This window comes from Equus caballus, chromosome 1 (assembly GCF_041296265.1).
Source record: "Equus caballus isolate H_3958 breed thoroughbred chromosome 1, TB-T2T, whole genome shotgun sequence".
NCBI classification, from domain to species: domain Eukaryota; kingdom Metazoa; phylum Chordata; class Mammalia; order Perissodactyla; family Equidae; genus Equus; species Equus caballus.
Genome location: NC_091684.1, coordinates 35768619 through 35796577, shown reverse-complemented (window position 1 = coordinate 35796577; position 27959 = coordinate 35768619). Strand labels below are relative to the sequence as shown.

At 43.7% G+C, this 27959-nt stretch overlaps 1 protein-coding gene across 9 annotated transcripts in view; it reads left to right on the top strand.

Moving 5' to 3' along the window:
- Positions 1-27959, top strand: part of PLCE1 (phospholipase C epsilon 1) — a 298532-nt gene that overhangs the window by 186908 nt on the left and 83665 nt on the right. For all 9 annotated transcript variants that reach the window (XM_023642294.2, XM_070261759.1, XM_023642288.2 and 6 more), the window contains one exon: positions 26535-26680. In XM_023642294.2, the coding sequence (XP_023498062.1) occupies positions 26535-26680 (146 nt within the window). The remainder of the gene's footprint in view (positions 1-26534; positions 26681-27959) is intronic.

Genomic DNA, 27959 nt, shown 5'->3' with positions numbered 1-27959 from the left:
GTGTAAAGGGACACAATGAGATGACATGGGAACAGAAGTTCGGGTCCGGGAATGTCACTCTAAGAATTGGGCGTTTTTTTAAAGAAGAGTGACATATCATGACATGACACATTTGAGGAGGATACCACGACACCCAGTGGTTCCCTTTCTCTTGGGAATTTGAGACTACTTAGGAGGTGGGGAAAAAAGACATTCTATCAACAATATAACTCCTTGAAGATTTCAAAAACTTCTTTCTTAGAAATTCTTAAGAAAACAATACATACCCATCTGTGTAAGATAGTTTTAGGACTCAAGTTAGACAGCAGGACTATGAGTGTGAGATCTTGATTTCAGGGGATTTCTTCCTTCTCTACCATGAATCTAAAAAAGGCCAAAGAAACTTTTAACAAGATCATGAGTCTGGAATCTTCATTTTGCTGCTAGCTGGCCATGTGAACAAATCCTTTAGCATCTGGGCATCAGTTCCTGCCCAGTAAGACAAAGGATTAGACCAGATGACCCTCAACGCCCCATAGAACTTGAACTCTAGAGTCTGACCTCCCCAAGTTTGAATCGCAGCTGCATTGTTTATGTGATCTAAGTTACTAAGTCTTTCTAAGCCTCCCTTTGCCCATTTGTCAAATGAGGATAATACTTCCTTATAGGTAGAGTCGTTATGATCAATAGATGCTGTCTGTTGTTATTACAATCCTCTGATGCTTAATATGTAAGGTGAATTGTATGTAATACTGAATCTAGAATATCCTATAAGCACTACCCACTTGCTATACCCCTATTTGCAGGAGAGGAAGAGAGAGGAACCAAGTCTACCAGTCAACAGCCAAAGCCCTGGCCTGGGCTCAGGGGCTTGGGTTCTACGGGACGGGGGTAACAGTGAGGGTTCTGCTATTGCTACAATATGTATATTTTAGGATGGAGCGTTCTCCTGGTCATTCTTTTCAGGTAGGGATTTCTCGTCTGATCTGCTGTCAGCCTGGTTGTTAGAGCTGGGGAGAGCCCCCAGAGGAGAAGCAGCTCACCCCCAGCTTAGAGTTATGGGAAACTTGTTAGGATAAGAGGGGAGGATAAATGGCCTACCTCTCACGGGAGAGACTTAAGGAGAAAGGGCCCCACTCAGGCATAATAAGGGGGGACTGCTCTGCCCAGAATACCCAATGCCTCTTCTCATCTGCTTTCTCTACTCCTGGCAACACTTTTTGTTTGTTGTTTTCAGTATGATTTTTGTGACAGCTTTATTGATATGTAATTCATATGCCATACAATACACACATTTCAGGTACATGGTTCAGTGATTTTTTTAGAATATTCGTAGAGTTGTACTTCACCACAATCAATTTTGGAAAACATGTTTGTCACCCCAGAAAGAAACCCCAAATGCAGTGGCAGTCACTCCCTATTCCTCCCTAGCCCCTAGAAACCACTATAATATACTTTCTGTCCCTATGGATTTGCCTATTTGGGGCATTTCACATAAACGAATCATACAGTATGTGGTCTTTTGTGTGTAGCTTCTTTCACTTAGCGTAATGTTTTCAAGGTTCATCTACGTTGTAGCATGTATCAGTGCTTCATTCTTTTTTGTTGTTGATTAATATTCCATTGTATGGATATACCTCATGTTGTTTATTCATTCATCAGTTAATGGACATTTGGGTTGTTTCCACCTTTTGGTTATTGTAAATAATGTTACTGTCAACATTCATGTAGAAATTTTTGTGTGGATATATGTTTTCATTTCTCTTGAGTATATACCTAGGATTGAGACTGCTGGGTTATATAGTAACTCAATTTTTAGCATTTTAAGGAATTGCCAAACTGTGTTCCAAAGTGGCTGCACCGTTTTACATTCCCACCGGTAACACGTGAGGGTTCTGATTTCTTCACATTCTTGTCAAGACTTACTATTCTCTGTCTTTGTTTATTTTAGCCATCCTAGTGGGTGTCAAATGGTAGCTCATTGTGCTTTTGATTTTATTTCCCTAAATGGTTAATGATATTGAGTATCTTTTCATGCACTTATATTTATCTTTTTTGGAGAAATCCCCATTCAAATCCTTTCTTGCAACATTTGTGACAATGAAGCATGAAATTAAGATAGAGTCTCATCCTTCATGTGTAGACTGTTGTCATTCTCAGTCCTTGAGTATGAATGGGTGTCCTGGGTAGGGAAAGTGAGGGCTCTACTTCCGGAGTGTGGACAAGAAGAGAGTCAGTGCTTAGGATTCCTACTCTGACAGGGATTATGTCTATAAGCAGGGAAGACAGAAAATCACTTGTTTTCTAGACAAGTGTGCATTCTCAGCAGAAAAACTCTGCACTGGAAGGTAGGAGGCCTGGGTTGAATTCCTGGTTCTGCTTGGTGACAATGAACAAGTTGCTTAGTAGGTAAGTTAGCTTCTTTAAACCTGCCTTTCCAATCCCCCGTTTCCATGATCATTTTTCCCTTTTTAAATTGAAGTATAATGTACATACAGTAGAATTCACCCTTTTTGGTGTACAGTTTGAGTTTTGACAAACGCATACAGTTGTATGATGACCACCACAATTAAGAGAGAGAAGACTTCTCTCATTCCAAAAGTTCCCTTTACCCCATGTAGTCCATCTCTTCACCCTATTGCAAACCTCTAGGAATTACTGATCTCATTCCTCTCTTTATCCTTTTGCCTTTTTCAGAATGTCACACAAATGGAATCTTATAGCCTTTTGAGCTTGGCTTTTTTCACTAAGGGTAATGCATTGGAAATTCATCATTGTTATTGCGCATATCAATAATTTGTTCTGAGTAGTATTCCATTGTATGTATACCTATCATAGTTTATTTATCCATTCATCGGTTGAAGGACATTTGGGTTCTTTTCTTTTCTTTTTTTTTTTTTTTGGCGATTGTGAATTAAGCCATTGAAAATATTCTCAAACAGGTGAATATAGATTTTCATTTCTCTTGGATAAATACTAAAATGTTTTGCAAAGTGTCTGTATCATTTGGCATTCCCAACAATAATATGTGAGAGTTCCAGTTGTTCCACATCCTGTCACCTGTTGTCATGAACCTCAGTTTTTTCATCCGTAAATGGAGCAGCAATCCCTGCCTGACTACTCTATCAGGATCTAGAAATAAAAGTGAGCAGCATAAGCAGAAGTGCTTTGTAAACTGTAAAGTGCTATACCCAGGTAAGAAATGCTGCTGCTTACGATGATAATGATCACGCCCACTTATATGTCAAATTTGTTTCCCACATGAGCTGAATGTTTCATTTTTTTCCCCTACATCTTAGCAGAGCGAGTTATAGCAGGTCTAAAGCAGTGAGAGGCTTTGCCTTAGATGCATTCTGGAGTTTGTTTTGGCTCCAGTTTTTAAATTTTTCACAGAAGCAGATAAATGACCAAGATGTAAATCATCAAGTGTGAGTCAATTTGATAAAGAAAAATGACCCTATGTGATGGAAGTCCGCAGGAGCAGAGTCAGCAGGACAGACGGTGTGACGCGCTGTGGGAGAAATAAGTGCAGGCCTAGCTGGGCAGTGTCCCCAGGGTGAGGTATAGGACGACGGCAGCTGTTAAGAGGACTGACTGTCTAAAATGTCTTATTACAGTGGGGTGGGAGGGGAAGGTGGGAAGCTGACAATAAAAGTAATCATTTTAACTTACTTTTTGCAAATTTTGAAATTTACTTTCTTCTGTGGTAGAAAGGTGTAAGAAACAACTAGTGAAAGATTTCCTCCTTGACATCAGTTTGCACTAATGTTTAGTATAATATACAGATGGTTACATGTAGAAATATGTATAGATATGTACGAATTCATGGGTCATTATACACACATCTATTTCCTTGCTGTAGTATCTGAGAGAGTCTAGAAAGAAGAAACTGACACCCCAGTAGCAACAAGCGTACTAGTCCCCAGATCTTGGTTTCTAATATCATTCTCTGATATAAGGAACCAGGGCTCCTTGGGGAAAGGGTTGATTCTAAAATTGGGGCAAGAAATACACAAGGTGAACCTGGAGCATCTGGTAGTGCTAGAATATAAGGAAGTGGTCAAAAACACCGCAGTGATGGGGTATGTCAAAACAAATGTACCATACTAAGCTAAGATGTTAATGAAAAGGGAAATTGGGTGCTGGGTCTATGTAAATTCTCTGTACTATCCTGTTGTTTTTCTGTGAATCTAAAAATATTCTAACATAAAAAGTTTACTTTTTAAAAATGTCTCCTCACAAAGTAAGAAGGACTAGAAAGACCTAAAATTTCATTTGTTTTAATAGAACACTTTGCCCCACTGAAAGATATTCTCTGAAGAATTTCAGTTTAATCTTGATGAAATTTTAAACAAGATGTGTTCTTTCAAAGTTTTTGTGACATGAATTATGTGAGCTTCAAATGAAACATTTATTATGATTTTTTTGATGTTGCTCATTGAGACATCCGAAGAGAAAGATGACTGTAGATATTTGGGGGGCATTTCCTTTCAAAAACTTAAAGAAATATGGAGAAGGAATTGGAAAAAAAGAAAAAAGAAAAATCCAGCAGATAATTATTCAGAACATCAGGCACAAAATCAAAGGCCACTCATTCTGCCAAGTTAAAAACAAAATCCAGCTTGGTTTTCGTTTGTTCTCTAAAGTGTTCTTTAGATTGCTTTTCAAAGTAACAAGAGCAAGTGTACAAATAAGATCAATGTACATATGCTGTAGAACCCAATATTTTATATTATGACACAACTTGTAGAATATGTCCACATACAAACATCTAGACCATCTAGGTCAGTCAATCAAGATGTTTTATAGCAATGGGAAATTCCCATATTCTTTTTATCCCTTTCCCCCTTCTCTAAGATAGTTGTAATGCCTTTAAAGGATATGTTGTAGTTTAAGCTTTCATTGCTTTCTGGTGAGCTTCTTGTAACAGAAGGTTTCCGGCAAGATGTTTTTACATTCAGATCCAAATCACTGTCTGTGACAAAACTGAGTCAAAATTTTCACACACGCACACCGCCCCCCCCCATAGGAGCTGATGCCCCCCAACCCCAACCCCTAAGACTCCGGGCTGCCAACCACTCAATTTGTGAGGGTTTCTTCTCCTTGGGCTCTGACCTTGGGCCTGTAGTGTTTCCCCGTTATTACTCTCCAGGGGCACTCTGCCCATTGTCTGCTTAGCTGGCCATTTATGACTTGATGACAATGTGAAGGAAGCTTGGCCTCTTGGCTGCAAGCTATAAAAGTCCAGCAGAGTTAGACAGTTACCAGGTACGGAGTTTATTCATTGATTTCATTTATCCTAACATAAGTCTGGCTCGCCACAATTTCAGTCTGAAAACTGTCATCTCTGCAGCTCCCTCCCTCCCCGGGAGTGAAGTCTATCCTCAGCTAGATGTACCCAGCGTCTCTTCAATACGTCTGTGACCACTGTGTCCTCTCAGGGTTTTCTTTATGATTCTTGCCTAGTTGGTTAAGTGAAAGAGTTACTGACTGGCTACGATAGTCGCTCTAACCTGATTTAGTAATTGCACTAGCTACAGTTAGCTGAGCACTTAAACAAGTTGACACGACACTGTGTGCTTCACACGTGTGACCTTCTAAATTCTCTGCACAGTCGTAGGGAATAGCTACTGTTGTTCCCATTTTATAGATGGGAACACTGAAGCTCAAAGGACTTAGAAAACACGTCAGAGTTCACACATCTAGCCCCTGGGAGAGCTGGGATTCTGGGCCATCTCTGTGCCTCCAGAGCCCCACATGGAGTGCCACTCCAGTCACATCAGGGCTCCGTCACCCTCTCTGCTCCCTCGACTTGTGCCCCCTCCTCAAAGCACTTATGGACGCATGTCAGTCTACTCTGAATGTTTGTCCAACTTAGCACTCCTAGATACATCTTTAGACTGGCCATATTTTTCCATATGAGGAAACATAAAAGTACAAATAAGAATTTTTACTTCATATTAATGGTTTAGGTGGCAGTTATTTTAAATCCAATCAATCACTCTTGCTTTGGGAGTATAAACAACCATATTTTAAACTTCAAAATACAGAGTTCTGCAGCTTGCATTAAACTCATTGTGTCCTTCTTTTTGGTGACCCCACACTTCACAACAAAAATGTCATACTCAGAAATACCTCGTTTCCTAAAGATATTTTGACCATATGGCCATTGCTGGAGGTGGGCCTCCATAAGCAGGGAAGATGTGAGAAGACATCTCCCTCCCTCCTGGACCCTGTCAACTTTGTGCATTGATGGTGATGAGTGGGGGAGAGATCATATAGACCACAGCCTTGGCTTCTCTCCCCAGATGGAGAACACAAAGGAAGTCAAGCTGAGTGAATATCTACAACATATGAAGGCAGATGAAATATTACTCTTTAACATGAAACAATATAGGATGGTGGAAAGGGGGGGGGACCTTGGGTTTTGGTGTGAAAGCTTCCTCTAACCAGCTGTTTGTGGCTCTTAGCAAAGGCAGCCTCTGTGGGCCTTCTGCTCCTTACCTGTAAATTGTAAAATGTCAGCATTGGACTGTTTGTTAATGTATTGTTCAAGTTCCCTCCTCCTTGCAAAAAAGGGGAAAAAAAGATCTCAAAAAGCTTTTAAAAACAGTGGAGTGAAAAAGCTAGAATCATGCAAGAAAGGCTAGCATGAAGTGAGCAAGAATGCCTAGGCAAAAGGAAACTGATGCCATTGATTCAACAGTTGGTCAGAGCTTCCTGGTAGCATAGGCAAGAAGAGAGATATGATGGGTTATATTGTTTTCATTAACTGAGAAAGATGGAGTGCAGAGAGGAGGGAAAAAAAGAGAAAGGAGAGGAAGAAGGCAAAGAAGCAACAACACACCAGATCGTCAGAAAATTCAAGTTAAACTCAGGGAGGAATTTTTGTATGTGTCCTACAGAAAAGGGACAATTTTCAGGAGCATTTTTGAGGACAAAAACATTTGCAGAAACAGTCTCTCTCTGGCCATATTTTCTATTGACCCTCAATAAAAGGACGTAATTAAAAAGCATAGCTCTCCAAAGATAAGCATGTAGAGAGCTAAGAAAATCTAGTTCAGGTGTGTTGCTCACTGACAGTCTTAGATATCCCTTAGGCACAGGGATAAAGCTTAGAAAATCTAAGGAATGAATGCCTGGTATGACCCTTAGGATGTCTTTCTCAAATACCAGTTGCCTCAACCGAGCTTTTGACAAGAGTGACATGCTACAGACCTTTGAAAATTCAGATTCTTGGCAAGTCCCTTTATAGATAAAAGTAATTCAGATTTGTGAAAGTTCCCCCTTTCACCACCTGTCTAGGCCCCAGAGTTCTCTCACCTATAAAGTTTATTATTATGGTGACCCAAAGTGAGGGAGGAAGGAAGGGGGGTTCCTTTTCTGCTGTATAGAATGCTATATTGTTGGGCTTTCTTTTTATAACACACAGGTACAATATTGCTTAAAATAACAAAGGTTAAACCAGGGACCCGGTCAGAGGGGAGAAAGAGAAGGAAAAGTGGGAGGGAGAGAGAACGAAGGTGAAATACAGTTGCGTGCAAATAAATTTGAAAAGATCTGTTCCACAAAAAGAATAAAGTATGCACATGAAGCCCTAGTGCAGTGCTGTCACTCAGACATTGCTCCATAAATATTTGTTGAATGACTAAATAAATAGAACATAGAAGAGAGGTCCAGCCAGCAAGAGTCTGGAGACGAAGTGGCCAGTTGGCCTTCTCGATTAGGAAACAAATTACTATGGCTTCTTTAAAGCATTTTGTCGTAAGTAGGGCAGCATCCTAACACCCTTTCCAGGATGAGCAGCCCCAAAATGGATCCCGCAGATTCCTAAATGGGTTCATCTTTCAACTAGAATTATGTGTCAGAGGCAGGCTGCCAAAAATGACTCTTCTGATCCAGCATAATTGGAAGTGAGCTCTTCTTCCTGTCATCAGTCAGCCAGCACTTTTGTTTGCTTCTTGAGGTCACCCTTGGAATATCATTCATTTGTTCATTCAGTCATTTATCCAGAAATATTGCCTGAGTGCCTACTATGTGCCAGGAACTGTTCTAGGCTCTGGAGACGCTACAATGAGAAAGCAGACAAAATCTGTAGCCACAGGGATTGCATTCTAGTTAGGTGGAGACAGTAAAACATATGGCAGGATAAGTGTTAGGGAGAAAAATAAAGCAGGGAAGAGGGATGGGGAGTGTTGGGAAGGGGTGGCCATTGTAACCTTAAGTAGGATGGAGAGGGAAGGGCTCACTGAGACACTCATGTTTAAGTCAAGACAGGAAGGATTGAGGGAGTGAGCTAGCTGGACATCTGGTGGAAGAGCCATCCAGGCAGAGGGAACAGTAAGTGCAAATGCCATGTGGCCTTTGACTCCTGTGGGAGTTGAGGGGGACACACATGCCTGGCACATTCAAGGGGCAGTAAGGAGGTCAGCATGGCTGGGGTGGAGTAAGCCATGGGGGATTGAGGGGAGAAATTGGAGGTGAGGTCAGATGGCCTGATGGTATACAGCTTTGTAAGGGCTGTCCGTTTTACCCAGAAGATATGGAAGTCTCTGGAAGGTTTTGACCAAATTGTCTGTATTCTTTTCTGACTTGTTCTTTCACTAAAGCTTGTTTCTGAAATTTATGCATGTTGATATATGTAGCTATGATTGATTCATTTTCATTGCTCTATATTCTATGGGGTACTCTTTATCCTTCTACCATTGAAAAACAGTTGTTTCTCCCTCCTTTTTTTTTTTTTTTTTTATCATCACGTAGATATGTCTGTTTCTATTGCAATTATGGGGAGTCGGGGAGGGGAATATATCCTGTTCATCTCAATGCCATACTTAAATGATTTGGGGATAAGTTAAGAAATATGGATCTAAGCCATCCTGCTTTTCCTGTGAACAGCTGAATTTGTGCTATTGACAGGCCAGTCCCATGCAATGCAATCTTCTGATCTAGCTTCCTAATGATTCAGAAGGAACGTGAGAATCCTGGAATCTGTTGAGATAAACGGCTTAGCCCCGTGGGTAGTTCCTGGCCATGTATCAATGGCGGACAGTAGTCAAATCTATGTGGCCAAAAATTTGAAGTGCTGTTAGCAGATAGCAAAGTAGTCAGTAAAGCCTGCCATCTCCTAGTTAGAGGTTGAGGGGCTGCAGTAGGCTGGTGGTGTTGAAGTGTTGTGCTGAGGAACCCCTGGGAATATTCTTGAAGAGACGCTGCCCGGTTCTTCTCGCAGCCTTTCTTCGTCCAGACCGGCTCTGCTTACTCAGTGTCGTGTCCCAGGCATCCCCCCGAAGTCTTGGGGCCCCCAAATTTGAAACCATTTGATTAAGTGACCTCTAAAGTTCTTTACAACTTTAAAGTTCAGCTGTCACACACACACACACACACACACTGTGTTTAAACTATTTTAATGTTTACTTTTTCATTAGTAAATGTTTTCGTAAAAAACATTGCTTTCACAATTATGAATTTACTAACTATTGTAGCTTGAATGTAAGACACTGTTGAATCCTTTATAAAGGATGAATGGTCTTCCCTTTGTTTCCCAGCGTGGAGGAGTTGGGAGGAGACCTGCCTCATTGGAGGTGAGGTGACAGCCGTGAGAGTCACGCAGAGGCGCATCGAATGCGTGTCAAAGGATGCAGGGTGGTGAAGGGCCCCGTAGGCTGTCTACAGAAGAAAGGCCTGGATGGTTGGGAGATTGGTTACTCTGAGCAAATAACTAAACTGATCGAGTAAATAAGTAAATATGTTTAGGATAAATATAGGAAAGCCAAGTTTACCACTGTTGGAAAAGATACTTAAAAACCTAGAAAGAAGGAAGGCTAGAAAAAACCTCAAGGTATTTAGATTGGAAATGTAGATTTCTTTACAAACTTATGCTTTTAAATATATATACACAAATAAATATGGAAATAGTTGTGTGTGTTTATCTAGCTCTGTGTGCTTAGGGAACTTAGAAGCATGACAGTCCAGGAGCAATGAACACATTAAGCACACAGATATTAGATTCTAAATACCGTCTCCACGAAAAGGAAACCAGGGCTTCTTGGAGAAATGGCTGATTCCACGTTTGGGGCAGGGGAAATTAAAGATAAGTCTGAAACATCTTATGCTAGAAAATAAGGAAATGCTCAAATGATGTAGGAAACATGTCAAAAGGACCCAGGAGCCACTTTGGGACAATTTGAGCTTTATTATGCTAGTCATGGATTCTAATATAGTGAAAAAAATTACAATCCATGAGTCTATGCTGATTTTTTAAGTAAATGAATACATAAATGGGGGAGAAGGGAAAGCTAATTCTTACTGAAGCATGAAATGAATCCATCTAGAAGGAATGTGGAAATAGGAATCAGCATTGGGCACTATTGTAGAGCTAGGTGGTTGATCCAGGCCGCAGTCATCAACGGAAGGCAGGTGGACGGACAGTTGATGAGGAGCAGGCTTTTGGTGCAGGCTTCAAGTTATCTCCCCACAAAATACTAATCAATTATAAGGGGCAAATGGTGACTTTCTGGTAGAGGCACCTGGTAGACTCCAAACTGCCCACATGATCAAGGGTCATATTACCAGTGGTGTGAAGTGTTGACATCCTGTGCCCTCTGACGTGCTGCGCCCAGCCAAGACCAGCTTCACTCTGGGGCACTCCTGCCAAAACAGCATCTCCTAAGTCTGGTTGTGAGGAAATATCTGACGTACCCGGGTTGAGTGCCATCCTACATAATGTAAGGCCTGCAATCTTTCAAACTTCAAGGACATGAAAGACAGGGAACCATGGAAGAACTATTCCAGATTGGAACAGACTGAAGAGACCTGAGGATGAGATCTAATTTGTGGTTCCCCAGACCAGCACCTCAGCATCATCTGAGAACTTGTTAGAAATGCAGAACCTTCCGCCCAGACTGCCATCCCAGACCTGCTGAATCAGAACCTGCATTTTGCCAAATTCCCCAATAATTCCTATGCACAGTTAAGTTTGAGAATGGCCAGGGCCTCAGATCAGCAGTTCCCAAATAGAAGGCTTTATCAGAATCACTTAGGAATACTTTTTAAAAGGACAGATTCGTATACCCCCCTCAACCCAATTTGCTGAATTAGACACTAAACAGTGAAATCTGCAATTAGGTGGGGTTTTTTGCTTTTTGTTTTTGTTTTTGTTTTGCTGAGGAAGACTGGTCCTGAGCTAACGTCTTTTGCCAATCTCCCTCTTTTTTCACTTGAGGAAGATTAGCCCTGAGCTAACATCTGTGCCAGTCTTCCTCTGCTTTGTGTGTGGGTCACCACCACAGTGAGACTGACAAGTGCTGTAGGTCTGCACCTGGGATCTGAACCCACAAACATGGGCCACCAAAGTGGAGCACGCCAAACTTTAATCACTGTGCCATGGGGCCAGCCCCCTGCATTTAGGTATTTTTTAAGAAACTCTTGCTAGTGGTTCTGATACCAAGCCACGTTTAGGAACCACAGGCTCTAAATGGTATTGTCATAAGTGTAAATGACCAAAGCAGGGTTCATTCTACGTGGGCCGTGAAACACAGATGGAGACTCAAGCTAATCATCCCCAGGACTCTGAGCACCAGGACGTGACCCCAAACTAATACTCCAGTGCGGCAGTGGAATGTAAATAAATATTGCTGGTTCACATTTCAGGAGTTTTCCAGAACATTTAAGTGGATTTGAAAAATACTTTTTAAAAGATTGTTTGTACAAACATCATACTCTTTCCAGTCCTTGTTTGGCATAGAGTTTAATCAGATTTAAAATGGTGAGTGTTCTTTGTAAGGTTGTATGTTTCTTTTCTTCCAGGGCATGTAAAACAAGACATCTGGGTTTTATCATTAAAATACTAAAACATGTCCAGCATTTTTAGGAAATTGGGCCTGAGTTTATACACTACAGGTGTTGGATATATTTGATCAAAGGCTGCAGTCTATTCATTTAGAGTTAAAAGAAAAAAAATTATGCATACCAACTTTGTTTCAGAAAAATATCTAGGGGCTGGCCCGGTGGCGCAGCGGTTAAATTTGCATGTTCCGCTTCCCTGTGGCCCCGGGGTTCGCTGGTTCAGATCCCGGGTGCGGACACTGTTTGGCAAGCCATGCTGTGGTAGGCGTCCCACGTATAAAATAGAGGAAGATGGGCACGGATGTTAGCTCAGGGCCAGTTTTCCTCAGCAAAAAAGAGGAGGACTGGCAGTAGTTAGCTCAGGGCTAATCTTCCTCAAAAAAAAAAAAGAAAAGATAAGAAAAAAAAAGAAAGAAAAATATCTGACTAAAACATTTAAGTTTTTGACTGTATTCCAGTACTTAGAAAATTAGGAAAAAAATAGGAAGAAATCTTTTAGTCAACTTTATATGAAAATATCTCGTTTTCAGATATTCTTTAACTCAGCTTTCTTCAACTCATACCAAAATTTGCTTTTGCTTTCTTGTTAGCATCTGTCAGTTTATCTGTAGTACCTCATGGACATAAAAAGCACCTTCCTTTACTAATTTCTTCCCTGCCCTAGGAAAGATATAAAAATATAGAATTTAAAGACTGAAGCTGTATGTAATGGAGGCACATTCTATGCACGAGTCTCAGACGTGATGCTCTCCTGTCCCACCGTGGAGCAGAGAGTCAGGGAGCGGCTGTACAGTGGAACAGCAAGGGAAACATTTTAGATGTTAATAAAAAACTATAATTTCTAAGTTCAAAGAAATACCACGTTAAATGTAGGTGCTTCGCTAAACCAAATGCCATATCTCGATCTCATTGAATATGTGCCCATTAGTCAAACTGGCTAACCTTTCTACTGTGCTTAGAAGTATATAAGGCACTTCCACCTTATTTCCTTATTCCTACCATTCTGGAGGGAAGATGTTGCTCATAGGCCTGCGATAAAGTAAAGGAGTAGGAGAGAGATTAAGTTCTTGGCCCAGTGTCACACAGTCAGTGAATGTTAAAGCTGACGCTTGAATCCAGCACCTCTGACTTCAAACGTGGGCTTCCCCCTCACTGCATCTAGTAAGGAGTATTTGTCAATCAACAGCCCAAAAACACGGTCTTGTTTTGGTTTGGTTTGGGGGGTTTTTTGGTATAAGGTGTGTCACTTTCTAATGCTTGAACGGTGTTTTTCACTTTTCAGTCTCTGTCATCTATACCCTAAGCATGTTCCAAGTAAATACTCCTCGAAAGAGATTTCTTGAGCCAGATATCAAACATGTCTTTACCCCTCTGGGGTTAGAACTCACCCTCTTGCTACAGGAGAAGCAAGGCTGGTGTTTGGCCCCTGTCTCCTCTTGCCGTGGCTCGGTGTAACCTTTAAATAACCAGCTTCCAGACCCCAGACAGGTCTGTCACTTTTACAGGAACTGTCAATGCACCCTCAAAAACTGTCAACACCCCCAAACTTCTTTAACTGATTCTCTTGAAGAAGAGCAGCAGCCTTGACTTCAGCCCACTCAGCAAAATCCCTGCCAAGCCCGGCCGGCCGCATGGCGCAGTCTGCAGGGTCAATCCCGCTCCTCTGCTGGTCTGAAGCTCACTTCAGCTCCCCACGTCCAAAGCTGTGAATTTCTGCAGCTCCTAGCCTTGGGTTTGTGACCATGGAGCTGATCATCAGGGTCCCCAGCCTCTAATCCGCTGCTGCCACCAGTGAGCAGCTGCTCTCTCCTTTCCAGAAACACAGATCCTGGCAGAAATTTTCCTGGAAGGGCTCTTTCTGCCTGCCTCCTGTCCTCACGGAAGCAGAAGAGGTTTCTTTCTTCTTCCTTTGACTTCTCTCGCCATCCCTAATAAAGACAAATAGTAACTGCACTGACTTCTTTTATTTATTTCTCCCCTATTTTTCTTCCAGCCTCCCTTCTAGAATTCTGCCCCAAATCTCCATGCTCCTGGGCCCTTTCCCTTCTGTAACCTGGTCTGCAGGGCACAGCTGGAGTCCCCTCTCTGGCTGAAGCTGGAGGAAAAGCTCAAGCCCCAGCCTGTCTGAAATGCTGCAGGCAGGTCAGCTGCCTGTTGGGGCTGTGACGTGGCAGACCCCATGCTGGGCACTCTCATTTTCATTGCCTGGCTCTTCTCCCTTTTCTTCCTCGGGTTTTGCCCAACTAGGACCCACTGCCACCCTCTCTTAGGCTACCTGAGTTAGTGTCTTTGGCAATTCGTACAGCTCCCAGCCCTCCTCCTCCTTCTCACCATCAGACCAGGTTAGCTCCTTCCTGGCTTGCACCACCTGTTCACCCAGGTGAGCCTGCCTCTGAGGACCCACAGAGAAGGAGGGCAGGAGGGGCCGCAGTGCATCAAATCCTCTTCACGGAGATAACAGAAGCCCAGCAGGTTGTGACTTTAGGATGTCCTGAGGTCAAGGGACCTGGTGTCTAGCCCTGGCACTGCCACTGACCACCTGGATGACCTGGAACAAGTCACCTAACCTCTCTGATTCTTGTTTTCTTCATCTATAGAATAATGGAAATGGGCTAAATAACCTCTAAGGTCCTTTGATTTGTCACTTGTCACATTATATAGTAAAACCACATGGCTAAAAGCTGCTGCTCTCTGAGGCTTTTTCCTCATGACAGCCTTGGCTATGAAATAGCAGTTGCCTATCTGCCTTACTCTCTTCATTTTGGATTATAAGGAAAATCTTCCTTGTGTCTTGGTTTTAGAATTCCCCCAATGATATATAAACTCTGAATTTATGCCACCAGTTATAAAACCATATGCTGCCGTTCTGACTATGTCCACCTCTCAAAGTCCACTCCCGCTGTGCAGTTCCTAGAGATGAAGAGATGTGTTCTCAGGTCTGGCAGATGCAGGAAAAGGTCTCCAGAATTGCCAGTGGAGATGAGCCTCTGGCTATATCCACTCCAGGCTAAAGGAGCTTGGAGAGACCCAGAGCCAATATTCCAGGGTCTTTCTAGATGTTAGTGTTCCTTTGAAAAATGTATCACATGGTCACAAGAATTTGGGGAACTCTGAATGTTAGCTCTTTCTTGGAGATTTACCATGCACATTAGCATGTTTAAAGCTTCAAGAAATCCTGCCAGTGAAGAAATCTTAATTTATCTCAGCATTCCCCAAACTCTTATGGCCCCAGACACTTGCTTCACAAAATAGTTAACATCTGGTAGAAGATGTGCCTGGAACACAGTTTGGGAAACATTACCACAAAACATTGCTGATCTATCTCTATCTGGGTCTTCAGAGCCGAAAGGGATAATGACAGCTGCTGGAATATTTATCGAGCACCCATGGTATGCAGAACACATGGGAATAATTCAAAATTGGCACATCAACACTTGCAAGTCAAGATTTCAAAATCTAAAGCTGCTGAGGGGCTGGCACACACGAATAAGCATGCCAGTCGGCAAGCAAGACAAATGAAGTATCAAGAACAGCTTGGTAGTGCTGGAGCCAGGCCACTGGGCAGTTGTTTGACTTCCCGAATTGAATTTCTGTGCTCTCAACTGTCAGTCTCAAGCTCTTTGCTTTGCTCCACCAGGGCAGTTACCATTCAACCAGTTATGTGATATCATCACAGGACACTCGTTTATTTTTATAGATTAGGTAGTTAGTGAGGCATCCTAGAATTTTTCCCTTACATGTACAGCCCTGTTGGGTTTTATTCAGAATTGGGATCTATTCTTTCCCCAAAAAAGATGACCTCCTTTTCACAAAGTGAGAAAGATGTCAAAATGGCTGATGTCACATGCTGCCATTTAATCCTACTCTTGGTCAAATGTAATTGCAGCCTAGTACACCTGACATTTCGTGGACAGAGGGCCCCAGGTTCTCAGGGCAACTGCCCTTTTAGAACCTATTTATGACTCACTACTATTTTTCCAAGCACGTCCCTTCTAGCAAACCATCCCCACATGTCCCCGCTTCCTCAGGCCTCACCAGGCCCTCCTTCCTCATGTCCTATTCTCACCCCTCCCCACCAATTTTGCTTAGGCTTTCTATTGAAATGTTTTTTCTGAATTTTTTCTTTTCCTTTTACCACCTTCCCTCTGCCTCTCCTTTCTGGCCTCTTTAAAAGAAATGAAGGATCATTCTTTCTGAGGGTTTAGTCTACGGTAAGTCTCTCCCTGCTAAACAGAGAAGGGCAGCTGGCACTGTGATAAAAAGACCCACCTCTTCTACGAAGACTGCCTCTTGGAGAAGGAGCTGCTTATTATTATTTTTTTTAGTTATCCATATCAGTTGACATTTATTGAGTTTGTACTCTGCTCTGAGCACTGGGGCCCTTCCCATGTATTGTCTCTCTTGTTAGTCACCACACCCCTTAGGATACAGGACATTTAGGACATTTATTGTTCCCATTTTTATGGGTAAGAAATTGAGTCTCAGAGAAGGTAAGAAACGTGCTCAAGGTCACAGAAATAGTGAAAAGCGATGCCAAGAAAAGAACCTGCATTTATTTGGCTCCAAATCCTGTGTTCTCACCATGACATGCCCTCCTCCCACCACTTCCTGTTGGAACAGAGAAGTTGAAGAGACAGAATTCTGGTTTTCATCAGATTTCTCCCCTAGAAGATTCATTCCCAGAAGCTCACCCCCCCGCACGTGTACTGCACAGACAGCAGATTTCATTATCTTCTTCTTAATGATCTATGACATCTACCAGTGTCCAGCAGGGCCAGGATGTAATTGATCTTGATGGGGTGCCAGTATGCTTTGTTTCTGCACAGATATTTGTCTTTAGGGGACCGTATGCCAACACACGCAAAGCATTTTATTTCCATGCATTCTCTCCTTCCTGCTTGATCATTAGTGTTGGTTTACTTGTTAGTCCCCTGTTACCCGCTCACCATCTGCATTGCAGTCAGCACACATTTGCCATTGGGCTCTCTGAGTAAATTAGTGACTTGCTGGGCTCACTTATACTTTCCTGTGACCGGCATCCACCTGCGCTGGGGCCCAGAGTGATTCACGGCATGTCTCAGAACCTACTGGACCTGCTCGGCCCTGGAAGACAACCTTTACTCTTCCCCTTTTCCCAAGCAATGTGGCTTGTGGCCAGTGGCTTCCCCATCCAGGAGACTTGAGTCACCAGGGAGGCCATTTCCTGTCCATCACTCAGGGTACCTCACCTGTCCATCATTCAGGGTACCTCAGAATGGGCCCAACCCATTCCAGAGCAGATGAGAAGGCCACCACTACCCTCATCCTCTGACGCCCAATTATCTCAGGGAAAGTGGAATCTTCCAGACATTGGCTAAATTACCCACAGGCCTTCTATGTCATGGCTCCCTGGATGTCCTTCCCCAGCACTAGTCTCTTGAGCCTCTTGGGTGAAGAGCAAGCTGGCAGATGATTATCGAATGGGGGTGTCAGCCTCACTTCTTCTATGACAGCCCCCGTATGCCCCGGGCACTCAGATGCGTGGACACTCTTCTGAGAAGGGCAGCAGCAACAGGGAGTTGGCTGCTGTGCTCTGTATGTGACTCAAAAAAAAAGTTATTGAGCACCTAGCCCTCATGCTGGAAGCTGTGCTGGGAAATGAATGAGTAAAACAATGCCTGCCTTGAAGGAGCTCAAACTCCAGTGGCTGGGCCCTGGGGGAAAGTGGTCACAGTGCAATGATAAAGTTATGTTAGAGAAGAGGACTGGTTAGCCAAATGAGGGTTCAAGAAAGGCTTCCTGGAGGACGTGACATCTGGGCTACTTGACAACCAATCAGATGTGGGAACGGAAGGTAAAGCAGTAGTCAAGGATTGGGGTCGGGGTGAGCTTTCAGAGCCTTTGGGCCCTCTAGGTGGAAATGTCCAGTTAATTCTTGGATATACAGGACAATAGGTGGATATTCAGAGACAGCAGCAGAGAGGTGGGTAAAACTTCAGTACATGAAGGAAATTATCTAGGGAGAGAATGTAGCACAAGAAGAAATCTAAGAAGAACCAAGAGCCCCAAGAAACACCAGCATTCAAGAACCAGCTTGTGACAGCAGAGGACAATATTGTGAGCATGGGCTCTGGGGCTGGGCTGCCTGGGTTGGGGGATCCCACCTCCACAACTTAGTAGCTGTTGACATTGGGTGGGTGACTAAACCTCTCTGTGCTTCCCTTTCATCTATAAAATGGGGTTGTAATGACATATACCTCATTGAGTTGTTGTAGGATTAAATGAGTTAACACATTAAGTACTTAAAACAGTCTGTTTAAGTAGACTGTATAAGAGCATTTGATATTATTATTCTTTCTGATGTCAGAAAAGGGCAAACACAGCCTATGACAGAGTCAGCCTCTCATTGCCCACTGGCACTGTCCAGTTGAGATCTCCAGGGAGGAGAGGTGAAGGAGAGCCCCCATGGAAGCCGGACACAGCTGGGACAAGAAGGGACCGGTCGTGCTGGGCGGTGAAGATGCCAACATCTCCTGGGAGTCAGGAACAGTGTCTGCCTTGCTAACTGCGTGCCCCAGTGTCCAGAGCAGCGCCCACTGGAGTGTGAGCTCCTTGAGGGTGGGCACTCAATAAAGATCTGCTCACGAGTATATATTTGCTGAAGGTCCCACAGCTTAGCTGGAGCATAGAGGCTGCAGGGCCCAAGGGAAGCGGGTAGACCACTCCAGCGGTGGCAGCAGCTCGAGAAGCAGGTTTCTTGGGGGCATCTCCTGACTCTCTCTCAAACCTCTGCCTGGGAAACCTGGCTATCTCCATGACAGAGCCACAGGGATGGAATCTCTCATAGTCTTCTCCCATACATGCCTTCTATTTCCAGACTCTAATTCAGGAGGACTCGGTCCTATTTGCATGTCATAGAAAACTTAGAATTTTAGCTGAGCGACAGAACCGGCAAGCACCTACTCCACATTCTCTGTGACCTCTCAGGATGCTGACATTCTGCTTCTAAAGGGGATGTGACTCTGCTCATCTCTCAGACCTTTGAGCTGGGCTCCCCATAGTCTTTACCGAGGCACTTCTTTGCTCAGTAGATCAGGGTAGCTATCAGGGCTAAAAGCTGTAATTAATTCATTCTTTGGTCTAATGCCCACAAGAGAAAATGGAAGGTGGTAAAGCATGGTAGTTTAAAAGCACAAGCTTTTGATTTGGTCCATTCCTAGTGGTGTAACCTTGGACAAGTTGGATTAGCCGCTTCCTCATCTGTAGAATGGGAACAGGATTAGTACCAGCCGTGTAGGGCTGGGAGGATCAAATGGGATAAGCAGTGTCCCTCTCACAACTCCATGCCTGATACTTGGAAGCTGTTGTTGTGATAAGGACTATTAAAATCAGGCAGAGAGAAAAAGAAATTCATTCATAAATGGCCCCACAATCACATCACGATAGTTTGGAGCTAACAGCTCACTTCTATCAAGATTTTTTATATAAACTCCTAGCCATGGGTTTTAATGCCATTCTTAAAATGGGATGAAATAACAAAGACTCTATTCTAGGGCTATCAATAAGTACTTTGACAAAAGGGGAGGATATGCATGAAATGAGGCTTACTCTTTCTTTCTTTCTTTTTTTTTTTTTTTTTTGAGGAAGATTAGCCCTGAGCTAACTGCTGCCAATCCTTCTCTCTTTTCTGAGGAAGACTGGCCCGAGCTCACATCCGTGCCCATCTTCCTCCGCTTTATATGTGGGACGCCTACCACAGCATGGCTTGCCAAGCGGTGCCATGGATCCGAACCTGCAAACCCCGGCCCGCCCTGCACTTAACCTAACCTCTGTGCCACCAGGCTTGCCCCAAGGCTTACTCTTGAATACCAGAATGAATGATCCATTCAGTTGAGTACGATAAGAGAGTGGAAGATATGGCTGTTGGCAATTCTCTGCAGTCCATTTAACTAGAAATGGTGTTTGCATACCTAAGTCAAAATATTTCCCCCAGTTGATTTGAAAACAGTAAATAATTCCAGTGAATTTAGAACCTGATTTCCAAGTATTTAGGGAATTTATAGTTGAAGAATTTGAGAATAAACAAGTATTTTTTGCAAACTATGGGCAAGACATTTTGCAAAAAGTAGAAAGGTGGCCAAATACTATGGTCTCTATCCTCAGGAGCTGACAGTTTAGAGAAGGTGGACATATATGCAACTGACTTCACTGCAAGGCAGAGCATGCTCTTCCTTTTCTTATACTTACTCCCAGCCTTCCTGCCCCCATGCCTAGCATAGTTCCTGGCAAATTCCTAGTCATGCAGTAACTGTTTGTGGAAAGAATAAACACTGTTATAGAGTTATAAATAAGTGCTTTGGGAAGGCAACTGGGACCAAGGAGTGGTAGAAAGACCGGACTTCCAAAGATGGTAGGATATAAATGGGTAAAGTTGACCTGGTACTTACCCAATCATAATATCAACCATACTACTATTTAATTACTTATGTTATTTTCCTCCATGAGGCTCCAAGCTCTCCAGGGGCAGAGACCGTGTCTGTCTTGTTTATTAGTATCCAGCATGGTGTACAGTATGTAGTAGTTACTCAGTAAGTGTTTGTTAGAAGAGAGAGGGTCATCTCAAGCCAAGATATATTTGTCAAGGCTCTTTTTTTCAGTTGCGAGGTAACAGCAACTCAATTCAAACCTGCTCAAACAGAAAAAAAGGAAATTTTTTGGTTTATATACATGGCATCTTCAGAGGGCTTCAAGTATGGCTGGATCTAGGAATCTGACTAATGTCCTCAGGAATCCATCTTCATCTTTCTTTTGTGTTGGCTTCATTCTCACGTTAGCTCTCTTGATATTGTGGCAAAGACAGCTGTTGATAGCTCCAGGCTCATATCTTTGCAGTTTATGATTCCAATGAAAAGAAAAGGAAATGTGTGTTACCCTTCTGTTAGGAAAGGCTGTGCTCAGGGCACAAACCCTTCTCAAGGCAATCACAGATTCTTCCTGGTCCAGCCTTGTCGAGGTTAGAATTGGTGCTTAGACATTCCTTTCTTCTGGATTTCTGTATTCTGTTTCCTGGAATTCAGCTCCTTTACAATTCAGGTAACAATGTTAATAGTAGTAGCAGCAGCAGCAGTCACAATAGTAAACATTTATTGAGCCCCTAACCACACACCAAGCATCATGTTGAGATCTTTAGATAACAGTCTGCAGTTTCTCCCCCACGATAATTTGTTGAGGAAAATATTATTATTCCCATTTTACTGAAGAGGGAGTTAAGACTGATGGGTTGGGTGGCTTGCCTCAGGGACATGCACAAGGCAACAGTGGAACCCAAGCTAAACACAGGTTCTCTCAACTCCGGTGCCTGTGTTCTCCACCGCTGTGCGGTGCTGCCTTCCTCTGGCTTCTCTTCCTAGTTCCACACGGGTCACAACCCCAGTCTCCAGTGCAGTTACAGAGCCGGTGACTTACAGTGTTGGCCTGGTACGACAGACATGATGCCTGAGCTCGGACTTGAGGCTCAGGGTACAGAAAGGGACGCTGAACCCCTGGGATAGTTCTCATTTAAGTGTGAGTCAGAAATACCAGGGAGTCATCTAAAAATGCAGATTCTTGGGCCCCGCTCTTAGTCTGGTTTCCAGGTCTGGGTGAGACCTCGGAATCTGCATTTGCACAAACACTCTACCACCACCAGAGATTCTGGTGCCCGTGCTCCACGTTGTGGAGTGCTGCCTGGGCGGGGGGCGGGGGTGGGTGTGTGTGGCTGCCAATGTGTTGTGTGCATGTGCATGCCCACACACTCTAGTTCACGGGTTGTTTTAGTAAAGCCCCATGGAGGGCAGGTGTAGATGTGTACTCACATAAACTACTTCAGAGTCGCTTTGTCTAGACTACCACTGTCTTCTTTAGATTTCACCATTTGAGCCCAGCCTTTGCAGTTAGGGTGACCAGATACCCATTAAAAGGATCATCTTTCTAGGACAACTTCTGCTTAGCATAGTCAAAAAAAAACTTTTTGGCAGAAAGTCATTTGTCCCGTTTTTCTGGACTTGGGAACAGTAGTAGGAAGCATTCAGGCCTTTTCCCAAATATAATCCCTGACCATCTGGGGGCTGAGAATCCTCTCTGCCCATGGCCTCCTGGGACTCTGGGTGGCCTGCCTGTCGGTCAGAGCCACTGAGCATCCCCACACTGGAGATGTGGGAAAGATGGTCTCTGTCCTTGAGGACGTAAGGATGGTGGGGTAGACAGAACAGATCCATGTGAAAGAGTCAGGCACACAAATGTAACAAAAATAAACCAGACACAAATCCATGCAGCAGTGAGAATCCAAGTGCAGACGGAATGTTGGACTCAAGGTCTAACATTAAGTCAAAGAGAAACAGAAGAAGTCGAATGGGGGTGCTAGGTGAGCGATCGGAAAAGCCTTCCTAGGGGAGGTCACATCCACTCATTCACCAAATCTCATTAAGCACTGGCAGTGGATACTGCTGCTGGTGAGCACAGCAGAACAGATATCTGCCTTTTAGGGAACACAAGGCTAACTGTTCAGGAGGTCTGCGGTCAAGGAGACATAGGGGCATCACATAATGCACAGCATAAGGACCTAGTCTAGGTGGGATGTCAGAGCAGGCCTACTCAAGAAAGTGATGCTTTCATCAGATCCCTAAAGACAGCCCTGCCCTTGACTTTAGAGGAGCTGGGACGAAGTACAAAGGAGGCCCCAGCCCATGGCCTGCCCACCTTCTCTTTCCGTCCTGGCTCATATGCCTGTGTGTGGACTCCTCAGGTCTCAAGTTCAAACTCCATCTACACACAACTGCCCCTTGGCCAGCCTTCAGGCCTAGAATTATGATCTACGAGGAATGATCCAGATGAAAGTCCCCTCGCAGGCTAAGATGTGGGCTTGGGGCTGTTTGGAGAGGGAATTTGGGAGTCCTGAGTCTAAAGGGCTGAATGATCTGGAAGGGGGCGCACAGCCGCTGGGCAGACATGTTCCCCGCACCACACAGGCTTCTCACTCTGGAGAGGGGCATAGCTGAATGAGCCAGCGTGGGCCTTCTAGAGCACTGGGTCCCGGGCAGGGATCCTGATTTCTGCGTCTAAGGGCAGTTCTGCCTAAAGGATAAGTAGGCATTGGCTAAATCAAAGGTGGGGGAGTAGAGGAAGCCTTCATAGAAGGAACAACCAGTACAAGATCCCTGAGTTGGGAAAAAGCCTTGGACACCCGCTAAAAGCAGGGATGGTGGGGAGAGCCAAGGTGAAGTTGGAGGACAGACAGGGCCCTGGTGGGCCAAGTAAGAATTCAGCTTTACACAGGACACGGGCAAGACACGGTGGAGCAAGGAAAGGTCATTTTACACGGAGCAAGAACGTTCCTTCCAAACTGAGCTTGTGTGTTGCCAATAAGGTATTTGATGTGAGAGAGAGAGCAAGCTGTTCCATTTGGCGAGGCCTAAGAGTCCTGAGAAAGACAAGTGAAGGAAGGCAAAAACATTTGGGGGCAGAAGTTGTGGAGGAGTTATAGGCATGTACCAAGGGGTCAGGGTCGTCAGGGTGAGCACAGAGCCTCTGAGAGGAACTCTGGAAGACTTAGGTTGGGGGCCAGGTTCTCTCTTTATTGTGTACTGACCGTTGAAATAAATCAAGATAATCTGTTACATCTAACACCTTTCTACTCTGGGGGTGCTCCCTATGACTGAGTCGTAGGACTTTATATGTATGCGATTTTTGTTTTCCTGTGTGATTTCAGTGTCCTGAAATTCTTTCTGGATTGGCAACACACCCCATTTTCTACTTAGTAAATGTGACCACCCTTTATGCTTCAGGCAACATTTTACATCATCGCTGAATCCTTGTTTCGTTTTTGTGTCTTTTATTTTCCGTAATTAGTGATGACACTCTGATCGTTTAATACCTGTGAAATTATGACTAATATTAGGCTGTGATGAGAATTGTCCCTGAAGTCGGTAAGCAGATGTTGGGCGCTGTGTGTGTGTGTGTTTATGTTTATGATAAGAGTGCTTACATGATCTCAACAACCAGGCCCTGGAGACTCACGCTCGGAGATGGAACAGTTGGTTTAAATTAGGTTTCCATGTGAAATACGTATCGCTATTTTTTTCCTAGCATTGTGGGAAAGTATATGGAAAATGGTTTGACTGATAGGAAATAAATCTGGATGCATGGTCAGGATGGAGGCACAAAACATGTGGTGGTCTGCACCTGCTCTGTGACGCAGGCCTGTCCAGGCCACGATGATTTAACCCTTTCAGGCCCCTGGACTAATAAGTTACTGTGTGGTGCCAGGATAGCCTGAACGAACAATGACTCCAGAGACACTGATTTGCCGTCAATTTCAACAGAAAAAGAGCTAAAGACATAGAAAGAATCTAGCCATAGGCCTTAAGAACTCATGAATTGGGTATCTTTGAGTAACCACTTGAACTTTCCAAGATTTCTTTTGTTATTGTTGTTGTTAAGAGATGGGTTTGAATTTCTAGCTCAAAGAGTCGATGATTTTATGATTCTAAGTGTTCACTGGTGATTTCCTGCAGCATGATAGGGCTCACCAAAAGCGGATCACACTAAAGGAAGACTCGGACAGAAGCACTAACGGCACTCAGTCGCTATTGGCCAAATAATGTCTTGCTCTAGTGAGCCAGAGTTTCACGGAGGTGACTGTTTACTGGGTAAACTGGGTAAGAGGACAAGGCATGGAGACACTGAGCAAGGGACTGCCCATAGCTTCGAGAGCGGCTGGCTCTGGGAATCCCAAGGGTTCCTGTGTACTCAAAGCAGTCACAGGAGATCGGAACTGATGGTTATCTTCCCCAAAGGCTCTGAATTCCTTGCAGGGTATCTGGACCAGGGCTCATCCTAGGGAGCTGAGTCCAGACCTCTTCTCCTGGTTTTGCCTGAGGGCCCAGCAAAGTTCAGAGCCGGCAGAGATCAGAGGTGTGTGCTTGGAGCCCACTGGGCTGGGGCTGGCCTCAGGGGTGGCAGGCAGCCCATCACATTTTGCTTTAGCCGATTTCAGAAGGGAAGAGGCAGATTATTACTGCAGTGCTGCTGGCTGGTACCAGAGTAGGAAGCTGTTTTATCGCTGAAACTCCCTGTGGCTACTATTTCCCTATTTGTTTCTGGGTGGGGAGAGGAAAGAGGTGTTCAGCTTCAGTCTCTTCTGTTCGGCTTTTTTCACTACTTTAATCATTTTTTGGTACTCTTCTCGGTATCTTCTCCTTTTATTCCAGCTCTGTCTTCAAATGTGAAGCCCTTATTGAGTGCTTAGAAGGACCTAAGCAGTGCCAAATTTAAAGAAACTGTCATCCTTCATCAGATGAAAGAGCACCAGAGTGGGAGTCCTAGTTTTGACATCAATTAGAATTGTGACCTTGGAAAGTCACTCTCCCATGAGCCATAGATTCCTGATCTGGAAAAAGTGGGGTTGGACTGCCCTCTGCCAACACTAAATACCATTCATTCCTATCATTTTATTGACTGGGGGAGGAGGGGCAGCCTGCCATAGACCTTGAACTCTTTTCTTCCTGCATTTGTCATGGGTCACCATGACCTCTGCGTTCAGGCCTCACCCACGCTCAGGCCGGGGAAATGAGTTGCTCCCCGGGTTTCAGCACTGTTGCTGAACTAAACGCAGCTAATGGCCATGTGGGGTTGAAACCAAAGCTTTGGTTTGTTAACAAATGTGCCCAGACATTAGCCAAAGAAAGTAACTTAAGTGAACACGAGTGTCCACGCACCAAAGTCTAGGTAGCAGCAAAATAACCTTAGAGGTTCAGCAGAGGATTTTGAGGCTGCAGATCATAAAGGGGGGACTGTAGTAGTAGATTATTATTAATATCATACTCCAGTCTGTGTGGTAGAAAAAACAAGTCACATTAGAATAAGTTAAGCCTAGAGCTGGAGGACAGTAGAGGTGGCATATACACTTTAGGCATTGAGTGAGTGGTGAATAGTGCCACCTCGGGGACACACACCTCAGTTCCAATGCACGTTTTGCCACCTTTTGGTTGGGGACCTTGAGCAAGTCTCTTAGGCCTTCTGTGCCTCAGTTGCCTCCTCTACAAAATGAGGAGAATAATAGTCCCTGACTCTTAGGATTGTTGTGAGACATAAGTGAGTTAACTTATGTAAAGTGCTTAGAACAGTTCCTGGCACATAGTGCTATATAAGTGTTTGTTCCCCTCATTATTATTTAGTCATTTGAGGAACATAATAGAGAATGCATTTGTAAAAGACGGTTCAAAAATACATGTATTTCTGCCTTTTTACATATATGATATTATAATATTATGTATCATAATACGTAATATATGATCTCATGTATTTTACTACTTGATAAATGGTCTTTCGTTTGTGCTAAGTGCATTGATTGCATTTAATCTTGCTGTCCATCAATCAAATATATTTAAATCAAGATTATCCTTAGGACTTAATCTCGTGGAATTTTATAGATCAAGAGGGATTTTATGAATTACCTTTCAGCCTTCGTATTTGAAAGATGAAGATGAGGAGTACAGAGAGGTGAAGTGGTTTCCCAGAATCCCACTGCAAAGCAGTGACGGAGCTGAGCTTCATGTCAATCTCTTGGCTGAGTCCTTCATTTCCTAACCCTACACTGATTTTTAAAAAGAGAAAAACCGTTTTCTTGTAAAAAAAAATATTTACCAAGCTTCTGGGACAAAGTTTCAGTGGATGCCCCTCTTTGCATTTTCCAGGTGAGCTCCTGGGTAACGTGGCTGATCCTCACCGCGGGCTCCATGGAGGAGAAGCGGGAAGTCTTCTCATATTTGGTGCATGTGGCCAAATGCTGCTGGAACATGGGCAACTACAATGCTGTCATGGAGTTCTTGGCTGGCCTCAGGTACAGGTGGTGGGGAATATGATTATCTGGGCACAGTTTCCTCTTAACCAGCTGAATGACGCTGAATTAATTGCCCTGGTAACCACACTTACCCAAACCAGGTAATTGGTAGTGATTATTTCAGGAAATATATTATCCTCTGCTAGCTCCGTCCCTCAAAGATGCTGCAGAATTCAGCATCTGAATTAGCTGTGTCTTGGCCAAGCTGAGTAAAATTACCTGATTGCATCACTCCATCAGCCCCTTTACTGGTCCCACTCTTCCCCTTCCTGCCCTGTAAATCGCACTGTCTTCTATCTCTTCCCAGCTCTGCCTTATGAATTGCCCCAGCACTGTAAGCTCCCAACATGACAGTGGCTAACATTGATAATAAGCATTCAGTAATGTTAGCTCTCATTTTTATTGAACACCTACTGGGTGTCAAGCATTGGGCTAAGCATGTTCCATGCGTTAAATCTTTTAATTCTCTGAACAATATTTTGAGGTAGATGCTATTATTATTACTGCATTATACAAAAGAAGAAACTAAAGGTAGGAGAGGTTAAGTCATTCACCCAAGGTCACGTGGTATGGGTGGGACATGAATGCAGGCAGCCTTGATTTCAGAGCCCTGCCCTTCACCTCTGTGATATGCTGCTCTCATGTCTTCTCCATCAACCTAATAATAAGATCACCATGCTGTCAATAAAGTCTCCTGCCTTATTCCCTTGCAACCTCAGTTACCTGGCATAAAGTAGCTGCCCTTCACTCTTGTGGGAGGCATTGTGGGGTGAGGAAGAAGGGCATGAGCTGTTGAGTCAGAATAACAGGGAATCAAATCCTGGCTCCCCCACAGAATGCCTGTGTAATCTGGACAAATGGCTTGACCTCACCGAGTCTCAGTTTCTTCATCTGCAAAATGGAGATTATAATAAAAAAGCACCTATCTCTTCATGTAGGATTTAGTGAGATAATGTAAAGTGGCTGGCATATAGTAAGACTTCATAAAGAGAACCTATTACTGTTATTCTTACTGTTGTCTGTTGACCTTCCCAGTGAGGGTTCTCACTATAAATAGATCCTGCTTTATAACGTTATCAAGATTTTTCTTTGATTCTCCATGTCCCTACATAGGGATGCAGGATTGAGGGAGGAGAGGAAAATTCTCAGAGGTGGAAATTTTTTTGTCCTTTTTGAGTTTTCTTAACTAAGAATAAACTCAAATAATCATGTCATTGGCATTTAAAATGATCACACAAATGTACCAGGCATGGCTCAAAAGAAGATAAAAATAGAGAAA